Raw genomic sequence first — 21563 nt, 5'->3', positions numbered from 1 at the left:
TGTCTCAGAAGTGGGGAAGCTAGCTGTTGGATGTCATTAGAGAAACAGTCTTGGTGCAGAGAGGCGAGGAGAGGCGAGCTGGAGTGGGAGCGGGAGCAGGAGCAGAGGGAACACTTCTGAGTCTTTTCTTTGACTCAACCCTTCTTTTAAAGTGTGCCCTCTTTAAATGCTCCCTGCTTATCAATTTCAAGCTGAGTATAAAAATGCTGGCCGCCTTTCATTGCTAATGCAGTGGTGCTCGGAGAAAGCGGATTCATTTCACTCAGGCTCATTTGGATGTAGCTGAATGCGTACTGTCCAGAGAGTCAGGTTTGCACTTATGTTGTGTTGGGGACCAAACACGCATTGTATTGCTCGTCTAAATCTACTAAACTTTTTTTTTAAGATAAGGACCCTGGATGAACTTTTCTGAACTGCAGTATAAATCTGAGCTGATCTATTTCATTAAAAAAAAAAAAAAAAAAATGAAAACATGCGAGGGGCCATGTTAAATTGGCAATTAATCACCCACTTTAACATGACCGCAATTTATCTTCAATTCTCATTTCTTCATAATGAGGTCAGCGCTCTCATTAGACAGAAAAGAAAAGAGGATGGGGGGAAATGAAAGAGAGAAGAGAAAAAAATCTCTGTCTCTCGTTCCCGTCCCGGCGGAGGTCAGTGAAGGCCCACAGGAAGCGTGTGATGGCAGAGCCCAAATCTGATCCTGTGCGCTCACTGGCTGACAGATGATCACTGACCTCAAATACTGTCATATCTATCGCTAGTCTGTTCTGATCTGCAAATAGGAAAATAGCCCATAAAGTGACAACTGTGCGTGAGAGCGATAGATAGAGAGAGAGAGAGAGAGAGAGAGAGAGTGAGAGAGAAAAAGAGTAGAGAAAGAGTGTATCTGTGTGTGTCTGTGCGTGATAGAGAGAGAGAAATAGAGAGAGAGAGAGAGTGTGTGTGTGTGTGTGTGTGTGTGTGAGATGCTTACAGGATCCAGCACAGGTGTGATGAGCAGGTGGGCCCCCCACAGGAACTGCCGGTCCACAGTCCAAGTGTTGCTATCAGAATAGAACCTAGAAAGACGAAGCACAAGGCCAGATGGAGGTCAAGCACTTATTCTTTGCGTCATTCAAAACAACCCAAGGCCAGAAGGCCAGAAGGCCAGAAGGCCAGAAGGCCAGAGCACTCAGAGTAGGTCAGTATGGAGGAGTGACGTCACCCACTCGTGCATCATGGGTCGCACTACAGTGTCCCCGCTGACGTGGGCCTTGTAGAAGAGGGTGTAGAGGTAGGGCAGCAGCGTGTAGCGGATGTTCAGGTAGTGCTTGGAGGTCCTCACCAGGAGGGAGTCGGCTCCGTAATATGCAGGATCCTGGGGCTAAAGGGGGGAGGAAAAAAGGACGTAATGAGAGGGCGAGAGAGAGACAGAAGAGTGGCAAGCCTGGGAGTGTGGGCGCTGTCCGTGCCTGCTCTAAACCCTGGGTCTCATTGTTTGTGCGGATTGTTTGTGCCTCGCGGGGGCTCAGTGATTACCGCTGGCCCTGGGAAAAGGTCAAGTCTTATTCATCTAATTTAGTCACGAATATCAATTTCTATTCATCGTCATCTCCTGTCTGTTCGCGGGGAAGGAGGCGGCATCTCGCATTCTCAGTGTGCGCGCGGCTGTCTGATTAGCGCCTCCTGCTAATGCATCAGTGATGGCTGGTGATTCATCACTCAAGAATAAGGTTGGGGGGTGGGGGGGGGGGCAGAAAAAAGACATGCCAGCGCACCCGGTAGCCCTGAGCGTTGTGGTTTCTGCTGAAGGGGTAGAACGCTCCGACCTGCATCCAGCGGCGGCACAACTCCTCGGGCGAGTCGTCGAAGAAGCCGCAGATGTCCGCACCGATCTGTCAGGGGAAGAAAGAAAAAACAACAACCAACAACAGTGAAGAACGGGACCTGTCAAACACGCCCCACCCAGGGCCTGGGGTGCAGTAACATCAGTCACATGTTTGTCAGGTAAACAGAACACAAACTCAAACTTTCACACATGAGCGGATTGGTTGGAACTTCTAACATCACCCACTGATGTATTGGTTGAAAACAGTGTTGACGATACTGGGCAAACACACACAGAGAAAAGGACTCCCTCCCTACCTGACACACACTGATTCCAACCTGTTCTCCGTGCCTCATTAGGCTGCTGGTAGGTCTATGGGTGGGATAAGATGTGTTTGGAGCTCCACAGCAAAAGCAGAATGTAGCCTAGACTCTAGAAGCTCCATCAGCCAGTCTGTATAAACAACCCCCCCACTACAACTGCTGGGTGTAGGTATGAGCACTGCATTTCCACCCACAAACATCTGTGCAGTGGCGTAACATAGTTACGATGGGCCCAGGTGCAGCCGCACCTGCTGCACCCCCTATAGTTACGCCCCTGCATCTGTGGAATTACCATGTCCAACGCCTGACATTTTATCCTAACTCGTATTTACATTACTTTGTTTCAGAATCACTCTCCAGTATGATTCCGTGATTCTATCTTTATACTTCTTGTAATCATTTCAGCTTTTATTCATTTAGATTCAAGTCTTTATTCCTTGACTTGACCCTTTGGCACATTGGTAAGTCAATTCATTACTTTCATCATTTTGAGTTATTTTGACTAGCATGTACTACTAATGAAAACCATGGTTGTAATTTTTTTCACACCTGTATTCTGCGGAGACACACCCACACCCATACTCTGCCTCTGATTGGCTCTGACCCTGATAGTTATCTTAAATCTAGACAACTTAACCAATAAAGGCAATGCATATTAATCAGAAGCTGAGTGGGGCGGGTCTTTGCAGAATGTTGGTGGGGAAAAAATGTTTTGCACATCCGCGAGTACGCATGGGTCCTCTAGGGTCTAAGTGACGTACATTTTGTCATCAGAAGGTGTACACTACTGAATGACACAATTAGTATTACAAGCAGTTAGTAAAGACATGCTTTACAACTGGCCAATGTACTTACTAGATGATAATATGAGTTTTCTCATACCAGTATGTTGTATTTTATTTGGATACATTTCATGAAGATACTATTTGGTGTATTTGTGCCCATTTCTGATAAAAAATGCTATGATGGATTGATTATGCCACTGAGCTGATCATGCCACTGAGAATTAAAACCTTCCGGTGAGAAGCACTTGAAAACATCCAGCAGCTGGTATTTTTGAAAATTTCCCAAAATACATGAAACACACACTTCTCTTTCATCTCATCTCCTCTTATATGTATCAAACAACAACATTTTATTATACCTATATTATTTGATCAGGCTTTGAATTCTGATTTCCTTCCTTCTTTCTATGGTAGTGATTCTCTCATACAGTGCAATGAAGTAAAGTATCTGATTCTGGCTACATACTGGGCAGATACAGTAGTCTTTTGGTATGGTGCTAAACATCGTTTCATAACAGATAACATTTAGTAAGATAGTACTTGATCCCTTACCCTCACAGCATTTACACCTTTGCACATGTTCTTATTCTATTTCTGTATGTTTTATCTGAATTATGGAATTTCCATGCACTTTGTTCTTGGCATGCCTTCTTAGAGTATGATCACACGACGACAGCAGAGCCACACGGCTGAGAGGCACACTGAAGCTGGGCCTGAGCCCACAGCGGTTTAGTGTTCCCTGCTCCACTGCTGCATGGTTCAAATAAACATGAGGGTCAGGGATGCCTTACAAGGGCTAGAATCAACTGGCATCTCTGAGGAGCGTGTGTTGGCATCTTTTATTATCGCTTAAGGTGAAGCACTTAAGGTCGGTATTGGGGTATCGATCAAGATTCGGTTTGACTTCACAGGAAAAAAGCATTAGACCGTAGCCTAGAAATAGGCGAGCAGAAGAGTGAAGCAGAAAAGCAGCTCTCTTTTCTTTTTGCTTGCCTTCATGGGCATTTTTTTACAAAAAAAATCACATTCCATGCATCCATCCAACACTGCACAGTGGCTCTTACGTAAGGGACTCCAAAGAGGTTGAACTCCAGCATTCCCGGGATGGCCCACTTGATGTCGTTCCAGTTTGCGGCATTGTCACCCAGCCAGTGGCCCGAGAACTTGCCCACTCCGGGAAAGGAGGAGCGCGTGAGGATGAAGGAGCGGCTCTTGCCAAACACTTTCTTCACGGCCCTGCAGATGGGGCGAGAAATGGGACAGTTGAAACCACAAGAGAAAGCCTAGGGTGTATGTGTGTGTGTGTGTGTGTTGGGGGGGGGGGGTGTTAGGGGGTCACAGGGGCGAGAAATTGGGTCACGAAAGAGGGGATGAAAAGAGAGAGGTGGACTTTGGAGTTTGGTGGTAGATGAAGTAGATGAAGACAGAGAGAGAGAGAGAGAGGAAAAGAGAGATGAGCGAGCATGTCAAACCCCATCAGTCACTTCCCCTGCATAAGTGCGGCCTGGGTAAAAAACAGAGAATGTCTGTTTTATTTAACCAAATCTGAGTCACTGTAGCATATGTCCTTGGGCCCTGCTCTCAAAGAGTATTATTAAGCACTCATGTCCATGTTTAGGTCACAGCGCTGGAACGGAAAGGCCATTTTACACTGTTTGCTTGCACAGGAAATACAAATGTTTCTTTTTGTCTCTTCCTGTCAGAGACGCTTCTCGCAATCAGCTGGGGGTATATAAAACTGTTCATTGGGTTGCATTGGCCTTGTGAATGTGTGTGTGTGTGTGTGTTTGTGTGTGTGTGTTTGTCTCTCCTGCTTAAGCTGTGTTGGGTGAAACATTAACTTTAATGTAAGGTTACTTACTCGTCAGTTGCCAGGGTCATGGAGTAGCCGTACAGGCTGTGCACGTCGTAATGGTTTCCCCAGGTCTGCTTGGCATCCATACACAAGGTCTTACTGTACATCTGCTTATCCAAGATGTCTACAAAACAGAAAGGGTGAAAGGGGTTGGGGGGGTTGAATGTAGATGTTACATTAGTTACCAATTACAATTGATATGAAACAGAAGTGTGTGTGTGTGTGTGTGTACGTGTGTTACATCAGTATGCATGGATTATATTCACATTGTATGAACACAATGAAACAGAAGTGTATGCATATACGTATGTATGTATGTGTGTGTGTGTGTGTGTGTGTGTGTGTGTGTGTGTGTGTGTGTGTGTGTGTGTGTGTGTGTGTGTGTGTGTGTGTGTGTGTGTGTGCGCGTGTTTGTATCTAAACAAAAGCATATCTATTTAGTCTAGAGGGCTTACTTGGAGTGAAGGGTGGGTAGTTTAAGGTGTTGTCAGGACACCCTTTGGATGACCCCTTGATAAAGCTGGCTACTTCATTCATATCCTGTTAAAAATGATTCAATGAACTGGAGAAATGAGATAGAGAAATATGTTTGGCTGTATTGTACATGTGGAAAAAGTAATTTATTTCAAGGACTCACGATCCAAATTGCATCATGCTTCACTTCCTTGTAGAACCTCTCGATCTCATCAACCCACCATTGAATGCAAGATGCGTTTGTGTAGTCTGGGAACACTGTCAACCCAGGCCAAACCTTGAATGAAATACAGTATAGCTCTTTAAGGAAAGACAAACCACGAAAGGTCATGCTTCTAGACTATTCCAGATGCCTGGTCTAAGTGCTCTTAATTTGAAGTCCCCTTATGTGGAGTAGAATCCCTTAGTCTCATCAAGAGGTGCCTCACATCGAAATGTTTCCCGCTCTGTGACTCATTACAAGAATGAGAAGCCAGTGTGGCTCACACATCTGTTCACAGTCTTCTGCTTTCTTCACGAGAGCACTTGAGTCAGTCATTAATTTATTTGACCAGTGTTGCAAGAAGGGCTCGGAAAGAGTCTGTGGATATTGTCATTTTTCGCTACTGGCTCGCTGGCATCTTTGTGAATTAGTTATTTTAAAAAGTGTCTTTCCCTTTCTCTCGCTGTCTCACTCTTGACAGGACGTTGTTTTCATTCAACTTCACTTTTATTAATACTTATTGGCATGGATGCCCGCAAGGTCAAGTTGAATTTATTACCTATAGTTATTCTGTGCGTGCTCTCTCAAGCTGCTGGGCTCTTTCTGCTGATGACACAGCACTGTCAGATGCCGTGATCATAGCCCTCCTTCTCTCCCCCTCTCTCTGTGTCTCTTTCTCTCTCTTCTTTCTCTTTCTCTCTATCACTGTCCCTTTCTTTCTGCTCTCCTTACCGCTAATCTATATCTTGCTGCCATGCTGCTAACACCTGGCATATACATTTCAAAAGAAACCATTTGTTACTATACTCTCACATCATGGTCATGCTTTAGCGATGGTACTTTGGCTGTTTATTCAACCAACTTCACCACAAACAACTGTCCCTGTAACTGGATTTTGTTGCTCTGCTGATGCCCTCACGAAGATAAATTCCTCTTTATCCACATTTATCTCACAAAGGTAGCCGTCAGTGCAGTTCAATACTTAAGCTGTGCTGAAATATAACCATTAAAAAGCCATCAATACTGGCCACAGTCCAACCAAGAGCACATTAAGTTTGATATGTAACTGATGTTACCTGTGGGTTTATTGCACCAGGGTAAATGGCTAACATCACTTTGGAGCGCCTATGAAAGATCAAGGACTCAAACACATGTGCTGATTGCCATGTGACTTCCTATTGGGTGTCCTGATTTACATGGAAAGAATGACCTTGAAGCAAAGCAAATATGGTGAACTTTTTTCCCCCACTTGCGCTCTGAGCATTTTCCCGCACAGAGAGACAGGCGGTTTACGGGTTTTTTTCTTTTTTTTTTTGGAGCGGATGGCAGGACATAAATGCAGGCAATGCCCTTGATCAGAGTTTACTCTGGTAATGATTGTCATCCTAACTTCACTGGATGCTATGAGTGGAGGGTAAACAACCCGAGGCTTATTTTCCAGCCTAATGAGGGACTCAATGCCAACCTCTCCAACAAGGGCTGTCTTCCCGTCTGCCTCCGTGACCCAGGAGTTGGTTGCACTCCCCCTGTCGTAGGAGTGGTACGGCCCATTCTGCCTGGGACTGATGGCAATGGCAGGGTCCTGGAAGGGGTGGGGGAGGGGGGGGAGCAGAAGCAAAGAAGGTCAGAGAGTGCAGGATGTCCAGCAGTTATGGGATATTAGCATTTAAGCCTTCACTACAAACATGCCAAAACTGAGAGAGGGGCACACTGAAGGCTGAAGGCCTCCTAATGACTCACTAGAATGAGAATGTATTTCTGGCCTTTCTCGTGCATGTAGTCAGCAAACTGAGGCAGGTCCTTAAACTTCACAAGGTCATATGTGAAGTCCTTCTTGTCCTCCATGTAGTCAATGTCAGTGTACTGGGTGTCCTGTAATGTTCAGAGAGGTTCAAAAAGGTCACATGTGCAGAAACATTGAAACACTCCAGCATCTCGGCTATCCTTTCACCTTGATGTGAGCATTAGCTTAAATAGGCTGCCTTAATGACCTCAAATATCATTGCACATTCTGTCTTGGTCTGTGCTTTGATTTACTGGCAGAGCTGCTCCATTGCGCATTACCAGATGGTGATGTGCCGTTGCCAGTTTCTTGCTAATGTTAATCAGTGGGAGACAGATATTTAGCTGAGTGGTTATCTCCTTTGTTGGAGTGGACTGTTCGTCTTAAGGAAATAAGCCTTCTTTTAGACCAGAAGCAGTAGATGACATCCTTTATTTGACAGCCATTAGGCCATTTGATAGATGTGTGTGTGTCATTTGCAGATTTGGCGCGCTGTCTCAGTCTGTGTGTATGTGCTTGTGTGTGTGTGTGTGTGTGTGTGCGCGCGTGCGTGCATGCGTGCGTGCGTGTGTGTGCGTGTGTGTGTGTATGTGCGTGTGTGTGTGTGTGTGTGTGTGTGTTTGTGATACATACATAGGGCAAATCAATGTCACGATTCCTCTCCACTGTCCTCTTCACCTCGTCCAGACTTCCGTAGTCCCAGCGGGAGAGCTGGAACCCGAAAGCCCAGTATGGGGGGATAACTGGCCTGCCAACCAACTGCAGGAACACGGGAGTCAAAAGTCAATTACAATAGAACACAGTAAATCTGATCTAACCTAAGAGTTCAGTGCTACATAGTTACAATAATACAAGTTACAAAAACAAATTACAATATATATATATTGATGATAAATGACATTTTGACACTAAAACGACACTAAAATTCTACATGTATGCAGCATGTAATACATATATATGAGAACAGATAATATAATCTACTGAGAGTAAACACACACTATATATGCATATAGCCTACATATTTAAATATATACGTAATAATATATCACTCTGCAACTTGGAAATGAGGGAGACGTTACAGTTCATCACAACAATTTGGTGGAGGAATTTTGTCCTCTGATACACAACAAGATATGAATAATTCAGCTCAAAGAAGCCATTTGCTTATTCATGCTGTGCCTAACCTCTGTGAACTCCTGCACCACGGCCTCCGGGGTGTCCCCCAGGAGGATGTAGAAGTCCAGCACTCCACCGATGGTCCGGTAGGTGACCGCAGGAGCAGGCTGGATGGTCACCTCTGGACAGGATCCAGCCACAGCAGGGAGAGGAAGAAAAGTTTAGCAATCTACCACCAACTCGCCAAAACCACAACAAACTAAAACACGTTGTGAGGCATGTCAACAAACATTACTTTCCTCTGTACAAGGGTGCACGCAACCCCACCTCCACCCCGTCCCCGACCCTGTTCCACTGCACGATAATGACGGCCGTGTTTGCATGGAGTCCAGCTCAACAAGACCCAATCTCTTAAATGTCAGCTTTAGTTTGTGCCAACACTACGTATTTGTCAAGAAGAATCAGGCTTATTACGAAGAATCACGTGTTATAAAAGCTTTACGCAGGGTCGCCACTGGACATGTCCACTGTCAGAACTCACATCTATGCAGTTTATCACCACTGAAGCAGCAGAGGCATCTGATTAGGACGCTCACAGTAAGGCTCGAGAGATTGAGACAGTGTGATAAGGTGGCATGGCGCGTGGCGCGATTACCCATTGCATTGCTGTTCATCAGGAAGACTCCAAAGGACTTGCCGCTGTCGTCCTCCAGGCAGAGGAAAAAGGGGTAATGCCCATAGAGGTTGTCAGTTCCCTAGAAGTGAGGAGAGGGGGCTCCAAGTCAGAGTCAGAGCCTGCCCTGCCATTGGTCACTGTGTGTGGCAGAAATGACTTATTGCTCAAATAGTTCACAGCATGCAAATGCTGACACAGCAGCATGCAAAGCCTGGATTTATTGCTTGTGTATTGGGGTCTGCTGCTGGTGTGTGTGTGTGTGTGTGTGTGTGTGTGTGTGTGTGTGTGTGTGTGTGTGTGTGTGTGTGTGTGTCTGTGTGTGTCTGTGTGTGTCTGTGTGTGTCTGTCTGTGTGTGTCTGTCTGTGTGTGTCTGTCTGTGTGTGTGTGTGTGTGTGTGTGTGTGTGTGTGTGTGTGTGTGTGTGTGTGTGTGTGTGTGTGTGTGTGTGTGTGCGCATGCGTGTGTGTGTGCTTGGTGGAGAGGTGAGTGCATGTGTTTCTTACTCACTCCATTGGGGAAAGCATCTCTCGTGAAGATGGGCCAGGTCCTCCAGTTGGTGTCATGGCGGAACTGCTGGTGCACGTGCTCGCCCAGCCCGTAGATGTTGTGAGAGGGAAGCTTTGCAGAGAGCTGAAGGTACTGATCAGCGAACACCAGTGGGCCCATAGTGGTGTCAAACCTGGACAGGTGTGAGAGAGAACCAAAGCAATTAAACATACTTATGTGTGACGTGTGTGGGAACAAAATGATATTGAATGGTGGTGTCAGTTAATCTGTATTCCCCCTTGTGTATCATATGTCTTTTTATTGCTTATTCTTCAGGGTAATACAATTTTCCATGTTTTTTTTTTCTAGCTCCAAAATTTCACATAAAATGAATTGTGCATGTGAACTATTATCTGCTGTTAAGCTTATCAGAGCTGCAAAACAATCAAGTCGTGATTAACATTATATGTTATATACTTTTATAGCATTCCATTCCATGTCTAGGAGTAATAAACCAATAAAGTCGACGCTGTCCAGTGATCGACTGTGAAAGAAGTCCAAAAGACTTCCATCATCAATGATAACAAGCAGACTTTAACCAGGACAAGAGCCACCACTCTCATGGCGTACAAGACTGATAAACAAAAAGACCAACATTCACTCACAACTGCCTCAAATAACAGGAGGATGACAGGAATGGGGATGAATAAGTGGTCCATCACATTTCTCCTCTTCTTTCATAATGAGGCTTTAATTGAGCTTTGCATCTGAGGGGTAATTGACTCCTGTTCGTACACGTGGACCGCTGAATGACACCCACTGTAATTACTGTCTTTCCACACATGGCTGAGTGGCACCAAACAAGCCAAACAAACCAGGCTCCTCTTTCCAAAAAGAACGGCATAATAATCAGATCAGTACATGGAAAACAGATTGTCCCCCCCCCACCCCTTGGGGATCTACAGCGATATGACAAGAGTGTCAGCCAACCACTGTGATTATTGCTGTTCCATCTTGATAGCCATTCAGGCTCATGTCAGCATGAATGAGGCTAGTGTGCTAGCGTGCTAGCCTGTGCAGCAGAGGTAAACGGCCCATTAGTGGCGATGCAAATTTTCCCTCTCACTCCCTACATGGATGTTGTCTCCAGTGGATGTTTGTTGGTTACAAATGAAGAGAGTCAAATTACATATTCTGGACCCTGACTGATGCGAGCCACTGAGCCAGATACATGATAGACTCAAGACAGCTGGAACAAAGACAATATGTGTGTGTGTGTGTGGGGGGGGGTTTGTGTGTGTGTGTGTGTGTGTGTGTGTGTGTGTGTGTGTGTGTGTGTGTGTGTGTGTGTGTTGCACTCACAAGACTTTTTTGGAGGATGCCCTGCGAACTCGGATGCCAAAAGGCTGCTTGACGAGCTCCAGCTCGTATTGAAGTGGGCCTGTTGGAGGATTGGCGGGAGGCTTCACGTGTTCATGGGGTACCTCAAACCTGGGCTTGTGGGCATCTGTAATCTTTAGAGGGGTGAGTGGTGGAAAATTGGAACAAAAGTTTAGTGATCATTTCCAGAGAGATATTCTTTTAGCCTAAATATATCTTTTAGCTAGTTTTGGTTTAAAGTAACAGTGTGTAGTTTTAAGTGGCATCTAAAAACGCAACACAGCAGACTCCGTGGAAGAGGACCAGCTCCCTGTATAGATCTGAAGGGCTCATTCTAAGCTAATGATTCATAGTTACAGCTAATTATACACCAATGAAAACATAATTATGAATACTATATTCCATTTCTACAAAATACACTAAAAACTACACACTGTACCCTTAACTCACCTTAAAGCGCAGTCGGTTCTCTGTCTGCATCTCAGCATGGAAGGACAGTTCCTCGATGTCCGCTCCAAAGAGGGAGGGAGCTGTCTTTCTCTTCAGGACAGCTTCCACCTCTGGAGGAAACACGAGAAGAGGTCATGTTGAGCAGGGCACAATTCAACACCACCGTGTCATTTTTAACAATACTGATAAGTCCAGACAGGATCTCACTTGTACTGCTTGGCTGGTGATCACTAGTGACATTGTATCCGTGGTTTTCCGAGAAGAAGCACCAAGGCACGTTGGTCTCATCAAGAGGCTTCCAGCAGCACCCACGCTCCAGACACTTTCTCTGTGGGGGACACATCACAGGGCATGTTGAGGACTGCGTCAGACAGTAGCTCCCGCCATGCCAGTGGCTTTGTAGATTAACAACCACAAATGCATTCAAATCAGTCTACAAACACCAAACATCTATGCCCTGCGATCTTGCCCCACGGATGGCAGAGATTGTTCAGCTGGAGTGAGATGTAATGAGGACCTACCTGAGAGGCACCCGAGTCTGGGAAACAGTCCACCCGCTCAGCCAGCGGCATGTTCTGGCACTGGGGGACTACCTCCGGTGGCTTCGGCGTCTCTGCCAATCACCACAGACAGTTTGTAAACATTCTGAGTGCTCTTATCCTGACATCACCTCTCAAAAAGTTTCCCAGACAGACCGACAGACCGACAGACAGGCCATTCCATCAACTACATAATGAGGTTGCGCTTTGATACCTCTTGTCCAAGGTTAACTCGAGGTTGATTTTAGGGTACAGTGCGGGCGCAGCTAATTGTCCCCGGCTTCAGTTAGGCATTTATAAATAGCAAACTCATACCGACGTCAAAGCTGAAAATGAGGATTGAGAATGACAGCTGTCATAATATCTGTATCTTAATGCTGTCATCAGACAGCCTCACTTACTGAGCGTTCACTGAGTATCCAGTTGGTAATGCTATCCCGGTCTACCATGGCCTGGCTCTCTGACTGGCCGTCCTGTCCTGTGTGTGTGTGTGTGTGTGTGTGTGTGTGTGTGTGTGTGTGTGTGTGTGTGTGTGTGTGTGTGTGTGTGTGTCTGTGTGTGTGTCTGTGTGTGTGTCTGTGTGTGTGTCTGTGTGTGCACTCTGCGGCGTATTGTCCCGACTCACCGCCCTCTGTGATCACCGCAGGCTCCCCTGTGGCCAGCAGCACCACCAGCGTCACGGCGACCACGCTGACCAGGAGGAACATCGCCATGAGGATGAGCTCCAGCCCCGAGAACTTCCTCTTCCCCATCTCCAGCGACCAGCACACAATGACATACAAAGACAAAAGAAAAACAGCTCACACAAATGCATGCACTTGGACACTACCAGGACTATATGGGGAAATACGATGAAAAACTAGAAACCTCAACTAAAACTAAATGGTCACTTTTAAGATAATAATGTGAGTAACAATATTTTAATGTAACATTTTCATTCTTTAATTGCTGTGATTTGCCATTATTAACTCCAGTTAATGATTTACTCCTGACTCAAGTCCAAATCAGATACAGGTATCGGTAAGGGCCAAATTCAGGGCCATTTATTTCCCTCCTTTCAGGTGAAAGATTTTCTTGAGTGAGATATATTTACCTCCAAGGTTAAAACTCAGCTGCCATTCAATTAACCTCTCCTGAGATGAACGGAACATGAATATAACACATTCAACATCCTACATTCATCCATGCTGAAGACATTCAGTCAGTTCTCACATGCAATTAGCGTGATGAATACGAGACCTGTTTGCTTTCCTTACTGCTCAAGCACTTACAGCTGGGTCAGTCATCAGTGTGTAAGACTGAGCATCAATCAGTTCATTGCTACAACCGGAGCAGTGTTGTACAAATCAAACCCTTACACCACTCTACACTACCGTGGGTAGATCCACAAGGAATAGAACCAAAGACTACGGGGATGTCAAGTAGAGAGAGGGAGAAAGACTGAAAAACATGCTGTGGACTGTGTTTATAATTTAGATATAAAATGGTGTATAGCATTCTTCTGAACACCTAGGAGAATAAAAAAGAAAAACACAGGACCCAAAACTAGGAAAAAAATGTGAAGGTTCTTTCAAGGCCCAATGAACCCTTTATGATTGAAAAAACATTCTTCAAAAGTTTTGTGTTACTGAGCACTACATGAGAATCACGACTTCAAATATTAAAGCCAGAACTTTCAAAAATTCTACTGAGTTCAAGTTCAAGTTTATTTATGAGGTACATTATTATGGCAGCCATTCTGAGGGGAAGCCATTGTGTTGATATGAACCAGCATGCTAAATGATTTATTTTTTAATAAGGCTCATCTTACAAACCTACAATTTCTTATTATTGAATGTCAAAAAAGCTAGCAATGGTCATCCCTAAAATAACACAATGTCCATAAACATTAAACCCTGTGAACTGTCAACTGTGGGAAGTCCTTAATTGGTTACCTACTACAGTTTCATATTCAGTACTGGCACACATGACATGTCACATGTACATAATATTTCCCATATTACCCAAACTGTGACATTTTTTTTAGCAATATTATCGCACCCTATGACCAGTCAGTGTTCAAACAGTTTTCAGCACACAATGCTGACTAACCGAATATTTCTATTTGCAAAGAACATATTCAGAGAAATGACTTTTGTGAGCCATTTGCATGCTTCTTACCTTTGCCTCCTAGTACAGTATTACTCCACACTGTCAATGTTTGGCATTCAAGGTCCAAGTAAAGTAAAGCAAAGCGCACACTCCTGACCTAGGACTAGGTCCTCTGTGTTATGGAGTAGAGTCATGGGAAAGTAATCTTTTTGTGGTGGTCAGATAGAGAGAGAAGTGGGAGGTGTGCATGTCTGTGTGTGTGTGTGTGTGTGTGAGAGAGAGAGAGAGAAAGAGGGAGAGAGAATGAGAGAGCATAATAAAAGAAAGCATGGACAGAGCAAGAAAGGTAGGAAAAAAATTGGCAGTTCTTGAAGAATGAGACAAACATGAGTGGAGAATACAGTGTAGAATAAATGTCACAAATCATGTCAACATGACAAACACATATTGTTATGATTAAGCATGATCCTCATCACTCCCAGCAAGCTCTATTCAGCATAAATTGTATCTGTGTGTGGCTCAAGAAAATGAACATGTTTGTGAGGACATATTTATGTAGACACACATCAAAGAATGTTTACTAGAATTTAAATGTGTGTGTGTGAGTGTGTGTGCGTTTGTGTGTGTGTGAGAGAGTGTGTTTGTGATGCATCCAGTCTATTTTATGGCCACACTTAAGTAATCCGTAGGGAAAAGCATGCAGTAGCTAGCTGTGAGATACACTGCACAATATTCAACCACATACAATGAACCCTTATGTGACACTGTCACGTAAGGTGACTGCTTACAGTTTAACCTGATGGAGCTGTCCTCTGGTTTATGTAAAACATGACTGAACAGTTAGATCGTGTTGCAAACGTGATGTTTATCCGATGCTAGTGACTCCTCTGACAATGACTAGAAGAGTATAGTGGTCTCTTTTTTACCTCAAAATTGGAATTTTACTAGAATTGTCCCTAAATTGACAATTAGTTTTATTTATTATTTATTTATTTATTTATTTATTTATTTAAACATGACATTTTTTTGGCTGCAACTTGCAAAAATATCTCTGTCATTTTAAATGAACATACATGGCAAGTAATAATACACTTAATAGGTGCAGCGACCATTCTTCTCTACCCATTTCTGTTCAATAATCAGACAGTAATTCCTGATGTAACAATTGCTTAAAGAGTCTGTGGGAAAACCCACCTAACCCACTTAAGTGTTTTACTGTCCTGGCCCTCACCTTTGTCCCTCAGCTAAGGGACATTATGAGGGAGTAGGTGTTATGCATGGTTTGGTAGGGCTTTATGAGGGACCATATAATGTGCTAGCCAGAGCTGAATGAAAACCGCCTGAACATGACAGAAACAATGTTCCACCATAAAATAAGCACAAAAAAAAAACTAGAGGGGAAAAGAATAATGAAAAAAAAGGATTTTTTGTCTCATTTCGTCCTCCACCAACTAACTTTAATTGCTACATCACATTTAATGCCATGCTAGTCAGCCATCATGGCTAAGGCCTGGACTAAACTGAACGGATCGATACTCAGGATTGAATTGCCAATTCCAGTTTTGGCGCATTGGAAACTGATTGGAACTCTATGTTCTCTTGAGCAGCAAGCTGCATTCCAGGGAGAAAGTGAGGGGTAGAAAAAAAGAAAAGGAATTGAATGAAGGTATTAATGGGTGAATGAGACTGGGTACCAAACTACATTTATGGCTGTCTCATAGGTGACCAGCATCATCAGGATGGCAAAGAAAATGAATGTGCGCTACAAGGCTATCTGGCTAGATAGAGAAATAGGTAGTGGGAGAGAGGGAGGATCTACAGAAAAAGAGATGGATACAACCCAAGACAATTACAGTGAGTAGCCTCTATAAGGGAAGGAGTGTTACATTGAAGGTTTCAGATGTATAGAGAGAGAGGGAATGAAAGGTCACCAAGGGTCAGCCACAGACAAAGTGAAGATGGTGAGGAGTGTGAAAGACTGTCACTGGCCCTGAAAATGTTTAGCCGTGAGGTCAATCAGGTCACAGAGGTCTGTGAAGAAGATGTTTCAAAGTGTTGGAAACACTTTTTTTATCACATTGGGTAAAACAAACAAAATAACACTAAACTCATTGTTTATGTCTTCATAAAGAAGATGATGATGATAAGATAACACAGCAGATTGTGCAGAGAATGTGCACTGTTTGGACCAGCACTGTTGTACATTCAAAGGTTTTGTGTTTACATTAGGGCTGTCAATCGATTAATTTTTTTTTACTAATTAATCGCACATTTTGAAATTAATTAATCGCGATTAAAAGTTTTTATTTTTTTCTTAAGACTAAATCTTATAAATAAACAAGTAATCACTTCAGACAGCGTGTATTTTAGACACTGTTGTTTAATTGTATTTTTTTTAACACAATGGTGCCCCTTGACGGTAAATCGTAAGAATTTCCCCTGAAGCAATTCGAATCACCTCAATCAGCCCACTGTCCTCAACTATGTTGATGGGCTGACAGTCACTGTCATCCTAAATGGTAACCTTTTCACGGACTGGTCTAGTTATTTTCCAAGAGAAGTCGTGGAGTATGGGTTGGCGATCATCTAACCTGGGACTGCTTTCTTTCGGGTGCTTTGCATTAAGGTGATAGCTAAATTCAGCTTGACAAATGCTACATACAACTTTAGTTTTGTCGATTGTTCCGTCATTTTGGCTCTTAAACAGAGACTTTCCGCCCAACAATCCCTCAGCTCTCTCCATCTTCAACTACCGCAGTGGTTCTCAAACTTTTTCTGTCATTCCCCACTTTGAGCAAGGGGGGCTATTCAAGCCCCACCTGTCCCTCATCGCTCTCATTAAATGGTAGGCCAAGCCCCCTACTTCCGGGCTATATTGCCCGAGGGGACACAGGTTTAAGTCTGGCCTGATGTAATTTCCCAATGCTCTCCCCACCTCTTCTCCGCCTCGCTTCCTGTCATAACTTCATGTCCTATCCAAATAAAGGCATTAAAAAAAAAAAAAAAAAATGTGAATTTTTTTTTTTTTTTTTAAGTTGCGTTAATTGCGTTAAAACATTTTATCGCGTTAATCGCGGCCGCATTAATCGCATAGATTAACGCGTTAACGCTGACAGCCCTAGTTTACATGTTTATGAACCCTATAAACAGAGTCATTTTATTTTAGTTATACACAGGAAGATTCCTTGTGCTATTGGTTGGGGACTTCCCATAGCTGCCAATCCTCTCACTGTCTCATGCAAGTACAGATAGCCAACAACCTACCTAACCAATATAACAATTGCCCAACTATAGATCCTGAGCAGCAGGATGCAACAGCAACGCACAACTGGTTGATAACAGCCACAACACGCACCGCATGTTGTACTCAGGATCAATAAAGGTCCTCCTTCACAGTACAACATGCGCTGTTTGTAGGCCCCAACTGCTAAACACAACTATATGATGGCCTAACTATAGAGCCAGAGCAGCAGAATACAACAACAACAACAAAGCTGATTTCATGAGCGTTTCACTGTTGATTTCAAGCAGGCACCTTCCATCAGTGTTTCGTTTTAAATTAGGCCCCCAATACTTACAGAAGTGATTTGATTTAGCTACAAAGCCTGTAACACCTTCTCCACTGGTTTTGTGTGTTTGCCAACCTTGTTGCCTTGCTTCGCTACCAGTTGCGTATACTTCCTTTCAAATGCTTCCTCAATGACATCTTCAAAGGGAATTCCTTACTCAATAAAGTAAACAATGCACTCACACTCAGAGTACAACACCATGTCTGGGGGGTATTCGTCGTAGCTCGCTAAGCGGTTTAGCGAGCTAATTTTCAGGCTAAGATAAAAAACGCCCCTCTTTTTGGTTCTTGGAAGCAACTTTTGATAAATCACCATAGTTACATATCGATTAGCACTAACCTGCTCCAGGGCAGGCTAACTTAAGTGTAGCTGGATAAGCTTGCCACACCCCCGGAAAAAGGAGGGATCCCATTGACCAAGGACTGATATTAGATAGTTAATAAGATTAGCGGAGGGAGAGAGTTCTTTGCAATCGCCAAGATCAATTATTCTTGTATGAGCGCTACCGATTCAGCCGACAAGGAATCATTAATTTACAAGACCTTCTCGAGTCATTTATTGCAAACACCACAGTCGAACATTGACTGTCTTGCGCTTTTTTGCGAGTGGTACATTTTTGTAGTGTCGGTGATGCGGAGAACAAAGCACTCATAATTATATGAGCGTTATTAGTACATAGCATATCATTATTGTAGAAAATGATTAAGGTGGACTCATGATAAGAATAGAGAGAAATACAGACAATTTATTTTCACTGTTCAATTTATTGCATTTGTTATTAATACATTTAGTCATTTATTAGACGCTTTTATTCAAAGCGACTTACAAGAAAATGTAGAACTATGTCGAGGAAGGAGGTGAGGGGATTTGAACTAGCAACCTTGTAGTTTCGAACCGATAGAGGGATCCTCTGTACCAGTTGACACTTGCCGTCAGTTATCCACACAAGATATCACCCTATAAACATCCCAACACACCTTGCTCTCACAGCGGTGGCGGTGTTGAATTTTGCCATGATTATGGTCTTGTATTCTTCATAAGCGTTCATGTTCATCTCCTGCTCGCCAGCGGAGAAAAAAAGAGCAATTTTCTTTGAGTTTAGAACCATTATACCGTTAGAAAATCATTGTTTTGGTGATCGACCTTTCCTGCCTTTTGAAGTAGGACGTGCATGCGCAAATGCCCCGGTAAGTTTAGCCTGGTTGAAATTAACCACATGATTTGGATGCGGATCAGCCGTTAACGAACCGGTATTTGCTGTTCTCAATCAGCTCGCTAATCTTTTTTTTTTTTTAAGATTTATTTTTGGGTTTTTTGGCATTTAATCGACAGTCTTAGTGAAGAGTGGGACAGGAAATGAGAGGGAGAAGAGGCGGGGAGTGGACAGGAGAAATGACATCAGGCCGGAATCGAACCTGTGTCCTCCATGGGCATCAAGCCCGAATGTGGTCGGGGCTACTGGTTGCCGACAGTGCCCCCCCAGCTCGCTAATCTTAACGGGCTAAAAGGCCAATTGATTAACTTAGCTTCAACCCTACGACGAACGGGCCCCTGGTCTCATAGCAATTCACAACAATACATTGTGGAACTTGAAGTTGTCTAGCAAGAACAGCCAGCGATATGCAATCCGGTGCTTTGCCCCATTTGCCAGACCTGTTTGTACGTTTGTGCCCCTCTCACATAAATCCTATTGTCCCTGTCATTAACCAGCAAAGAGTTCACCTCCACTCGTTTATTGTCAAACAGACACGCAAATGTTTTAAAACCTAATTATGTCTTCACATGTAGCGACCCTGGATCATGCTAGTTTAACTTATAGGCAAAAAATGTTTTAATGAACCAACACCCAAACACAACTTGTGGCTTTTGTCTTCACCCTCATACAGACACACACACACACACACACACACACACACACACACACATATATATATATATATATACATAAACATATATTCAGGGGATAGTACTGTGGGTGAGGGTTAGTAGATGGGTAGAACTGTATAGGTAGGGTAGGACTGTATAGGGGCTGTTCTTATTCTATCACCACACACAATCCTGAGTGTCGGCCAGAACACCACTTCAAGGCCAGGATGTTCAGGGCATGAGAGGTGCACGCTGGAGATGAGGCAATGATGAAGCGAGATTTGATGCAACCACTTTGTATTGGAAACGAATCAGGAATACAGGAATTCTCTAACAGAGATATTCAGTATGTTGCAAGCAACCAGTGTGTTATAACAGTGTGTGGTTTAGGTGTGTGTGGAGTATGTGTGGTTCTGAAACAAAGTAGAAAGGGGAAAACAATAAGTACACAGCTACTACGTAGACCTCGCGCACATATCTACGCTGACATGTTGACCAAACAGGCTAGTCAGCTCACGGCATCTCCAAGCATGTAATATAACTAAATAACATGTAAATACAAATTAGTAGGTACGTAGCTACACTATAATGAACACAAATAGCATATGTATGCAGGCTAACAGGATAGAAAGTACATGGTTTGGCGCAATGCAAGCTAACATAAACGTCATTCACACGGTAAATGCTAGCATTCCTTCAGCCGTTTAGCACTAATGATAAACAATAAACATCTCTAAACATATAACACTGCTTAATATATGGAATCAACATCACAGTAGAGAACTTACATCTTTCATAGACGCACACGTCGAAATAAAGGGGTTTCTTGGTCTCAACACATGCTTCAATAGCGCGACACAGTAAAGTATAACAATGTGCGTTCTCTCTCAGGCATGACGTTGGTGCTGCTAATAACAAATTAAGAGTCCTTCAGCATGAAAAGGGAAAATAACATATTAAATGGTAAATAAGTCCAGAGCCTTTTTTACAAGTACATATATTCAAGATAGTACTGAAAGATTGATTCGGAGTATAAGGTCTAAAACATTTTATTTATTTATTTATTTTATCTATCAGACAGTTCAACAGAATGTTTTTTTAATTAGGTCTTAAATGTTTCATACAGCTTTCATGCTTTTATGTTGTATTTCAACAGACAGAGGGCAACAAGTGGTAGGCCTGCTACTTTGGATGTATACATTTTCTAAAGAATCTCACCTCTACAACAAATTACTAATTAAATAATGCAATTGCTAATGAAATTAAAGTAATTAAGGCTATCAGGTACTTAAGTGAGGTACATATCTTTGCAGGACCTTATGCTTTATGTTTCCATTACCTCAACATAAGTCTGTGAAACAGCTTCTCTGTATTGCCTTGCATCCTTATTGATATATATGTGTTTTGCTGGTTGTCAACTCCACATAAGCACAATTTAATCAAAATACACTGGTTTACTTTAGGTTTCATAAGAGATTTGTCAGTGTTTGTGATTTTGTTTGTGAACCTTGTTGTTATGAAACATCCTTTGTTTATTGCTCAAATGGCTTCAGAGGGAGTCTTCTGAATTCATTATCAGCTGGACATTCTCAGCTTTGATCACAACTCTAATAACAAGAATTTTCTACTCTAATCGACTTACACAATTGTCGGTGTTCCAAGACACCACTAAGATCACAAAATTTCACCTTACCACTAAGCTACAACTAGATACATTTGCTTTTTCATTACACCTATGCAATCTTCCTTCTCCCTCATCTTCAGTGTAGCCTATACTTGACAAAAGACAAAAAAACATATTTTCATACTTCACATCATTCTGTTCTGTTTAGGCCAGTTGTAATGTCCTGCTCTGACAACACAGTAGGCTGGTTTGGTAGTTACAACGTAAAAATACTTTTTTCCTGTACCGTATAACGATTCCCTTCTTAAAGGGCCTGAATACCAGAAAAATAGGATCATGGGGAAAAGACAGAATTACGAAGCTGCTGAAGTCCTGAAAAGAAAGTATTTTTATTTGTTAAAAGATTCTATTATTATCCTGTGAGCGCAATTTATTTATACTTTTGTTTGCAGTATTTGTTTTCTCGTTCACCTATGAAAGTTGTCTTTTGCGTACAAAATACCTTTCTTGTGCCCCCAAATTAATTATACA

The 21563-nt window shown here is 43.1% G+C and overlaps 1 protein-coding gene across 2 annotated transcripts in view; it reads right to left on the bottom strand.

The window, feature by feature from the left end:
- Positions 1-20406, bottom strand: part of si (sucrase-isomaltase (alpha-glucosidase)) — a 47427-nt gene extending 27021 nt beyond the window's left edge. Inside the window, exons 1-19 of one of the 2 annotated variants that reach the window (XM_031573710.1) lie at positions 20197-20406; positions 12508-12634; positions 11865-11956; positions 11551-11671; positions 11344-11453; positions 10876-11027; positions 9535-9706; positions 9007-9106; positions 8420-8532; positions 7869-7994; positions 7193-7324; positions 6918-7034; positions 5414-5527; positions 5232-5316; positions 4783-4900; positions 3986-4157; positions 1764-1880; positions 1215-1369; positions 980-1064 (exon numbers count right to left, since the gene is read on the bottom strand). In XM_031573710.1, the coding sequence (XP_031429570.1) occupies positions 980-1064; positions 1215-1369; positions 1764-1880; positions 3986-4157; positions 4783-4900; positions 5232-5316; positions 5414-5527; positions 6918-7034; positions 7193-7324; positions 7869-7994; positions 8420-8532; positions 9007-9106; positions 9535-9706; positions 10876-11027; positions 11344-11453; positions 11551-11671; positions 11865-11956; positions 12508-12634; positions 20197-20205 (2217 nt within the window). In that variant the 5' untranslated portion in view covers positions 20206-20406. Of the gene's footprint in view, positions 1-979; positions 1065-1214; positions 1370-1763; positions 1881-3985; positions 4158-4782; positions 4901-5231; positions 5317-5413; positions 5528-6917; positions 7035-7192; positions 7325-7868; positions 7995-8419; positions 8533-9006; positions 9107-9534; positions 9707-10875; positions 11028-11343; positions 11454-11550; positions 11672-11864; positions 11957-12507; positions 12635-14042; positions 14470-20196 lie in introns of those variants that run through there. The other variant, XM_031573711.2, reaches the window with a different exon arrangement.
- Between the last annotated feature and the right edge of the window lie 1157 nt (positions 20407-21563).

The sequence above is a fragment of the Clupea harengus genome, chromosome 9 (assembly GCF_900700415.2).
Source record: "Clupea harengus chromosome 9, Ch_v2.0.2, whole genome shotgun sequence".
Classification (NCBI taxonomy): domain Eukaryota; kingdom Metazoa; phylum Chordata; class Actinopteri; order Clupeiformes; family Clupeidae; genus Clupea; species Clupea harengus.
Note: the sequence above shows the minus strand (reverse complement) of the source record. Positions and strands in the feature narration are given on the sequence as shown.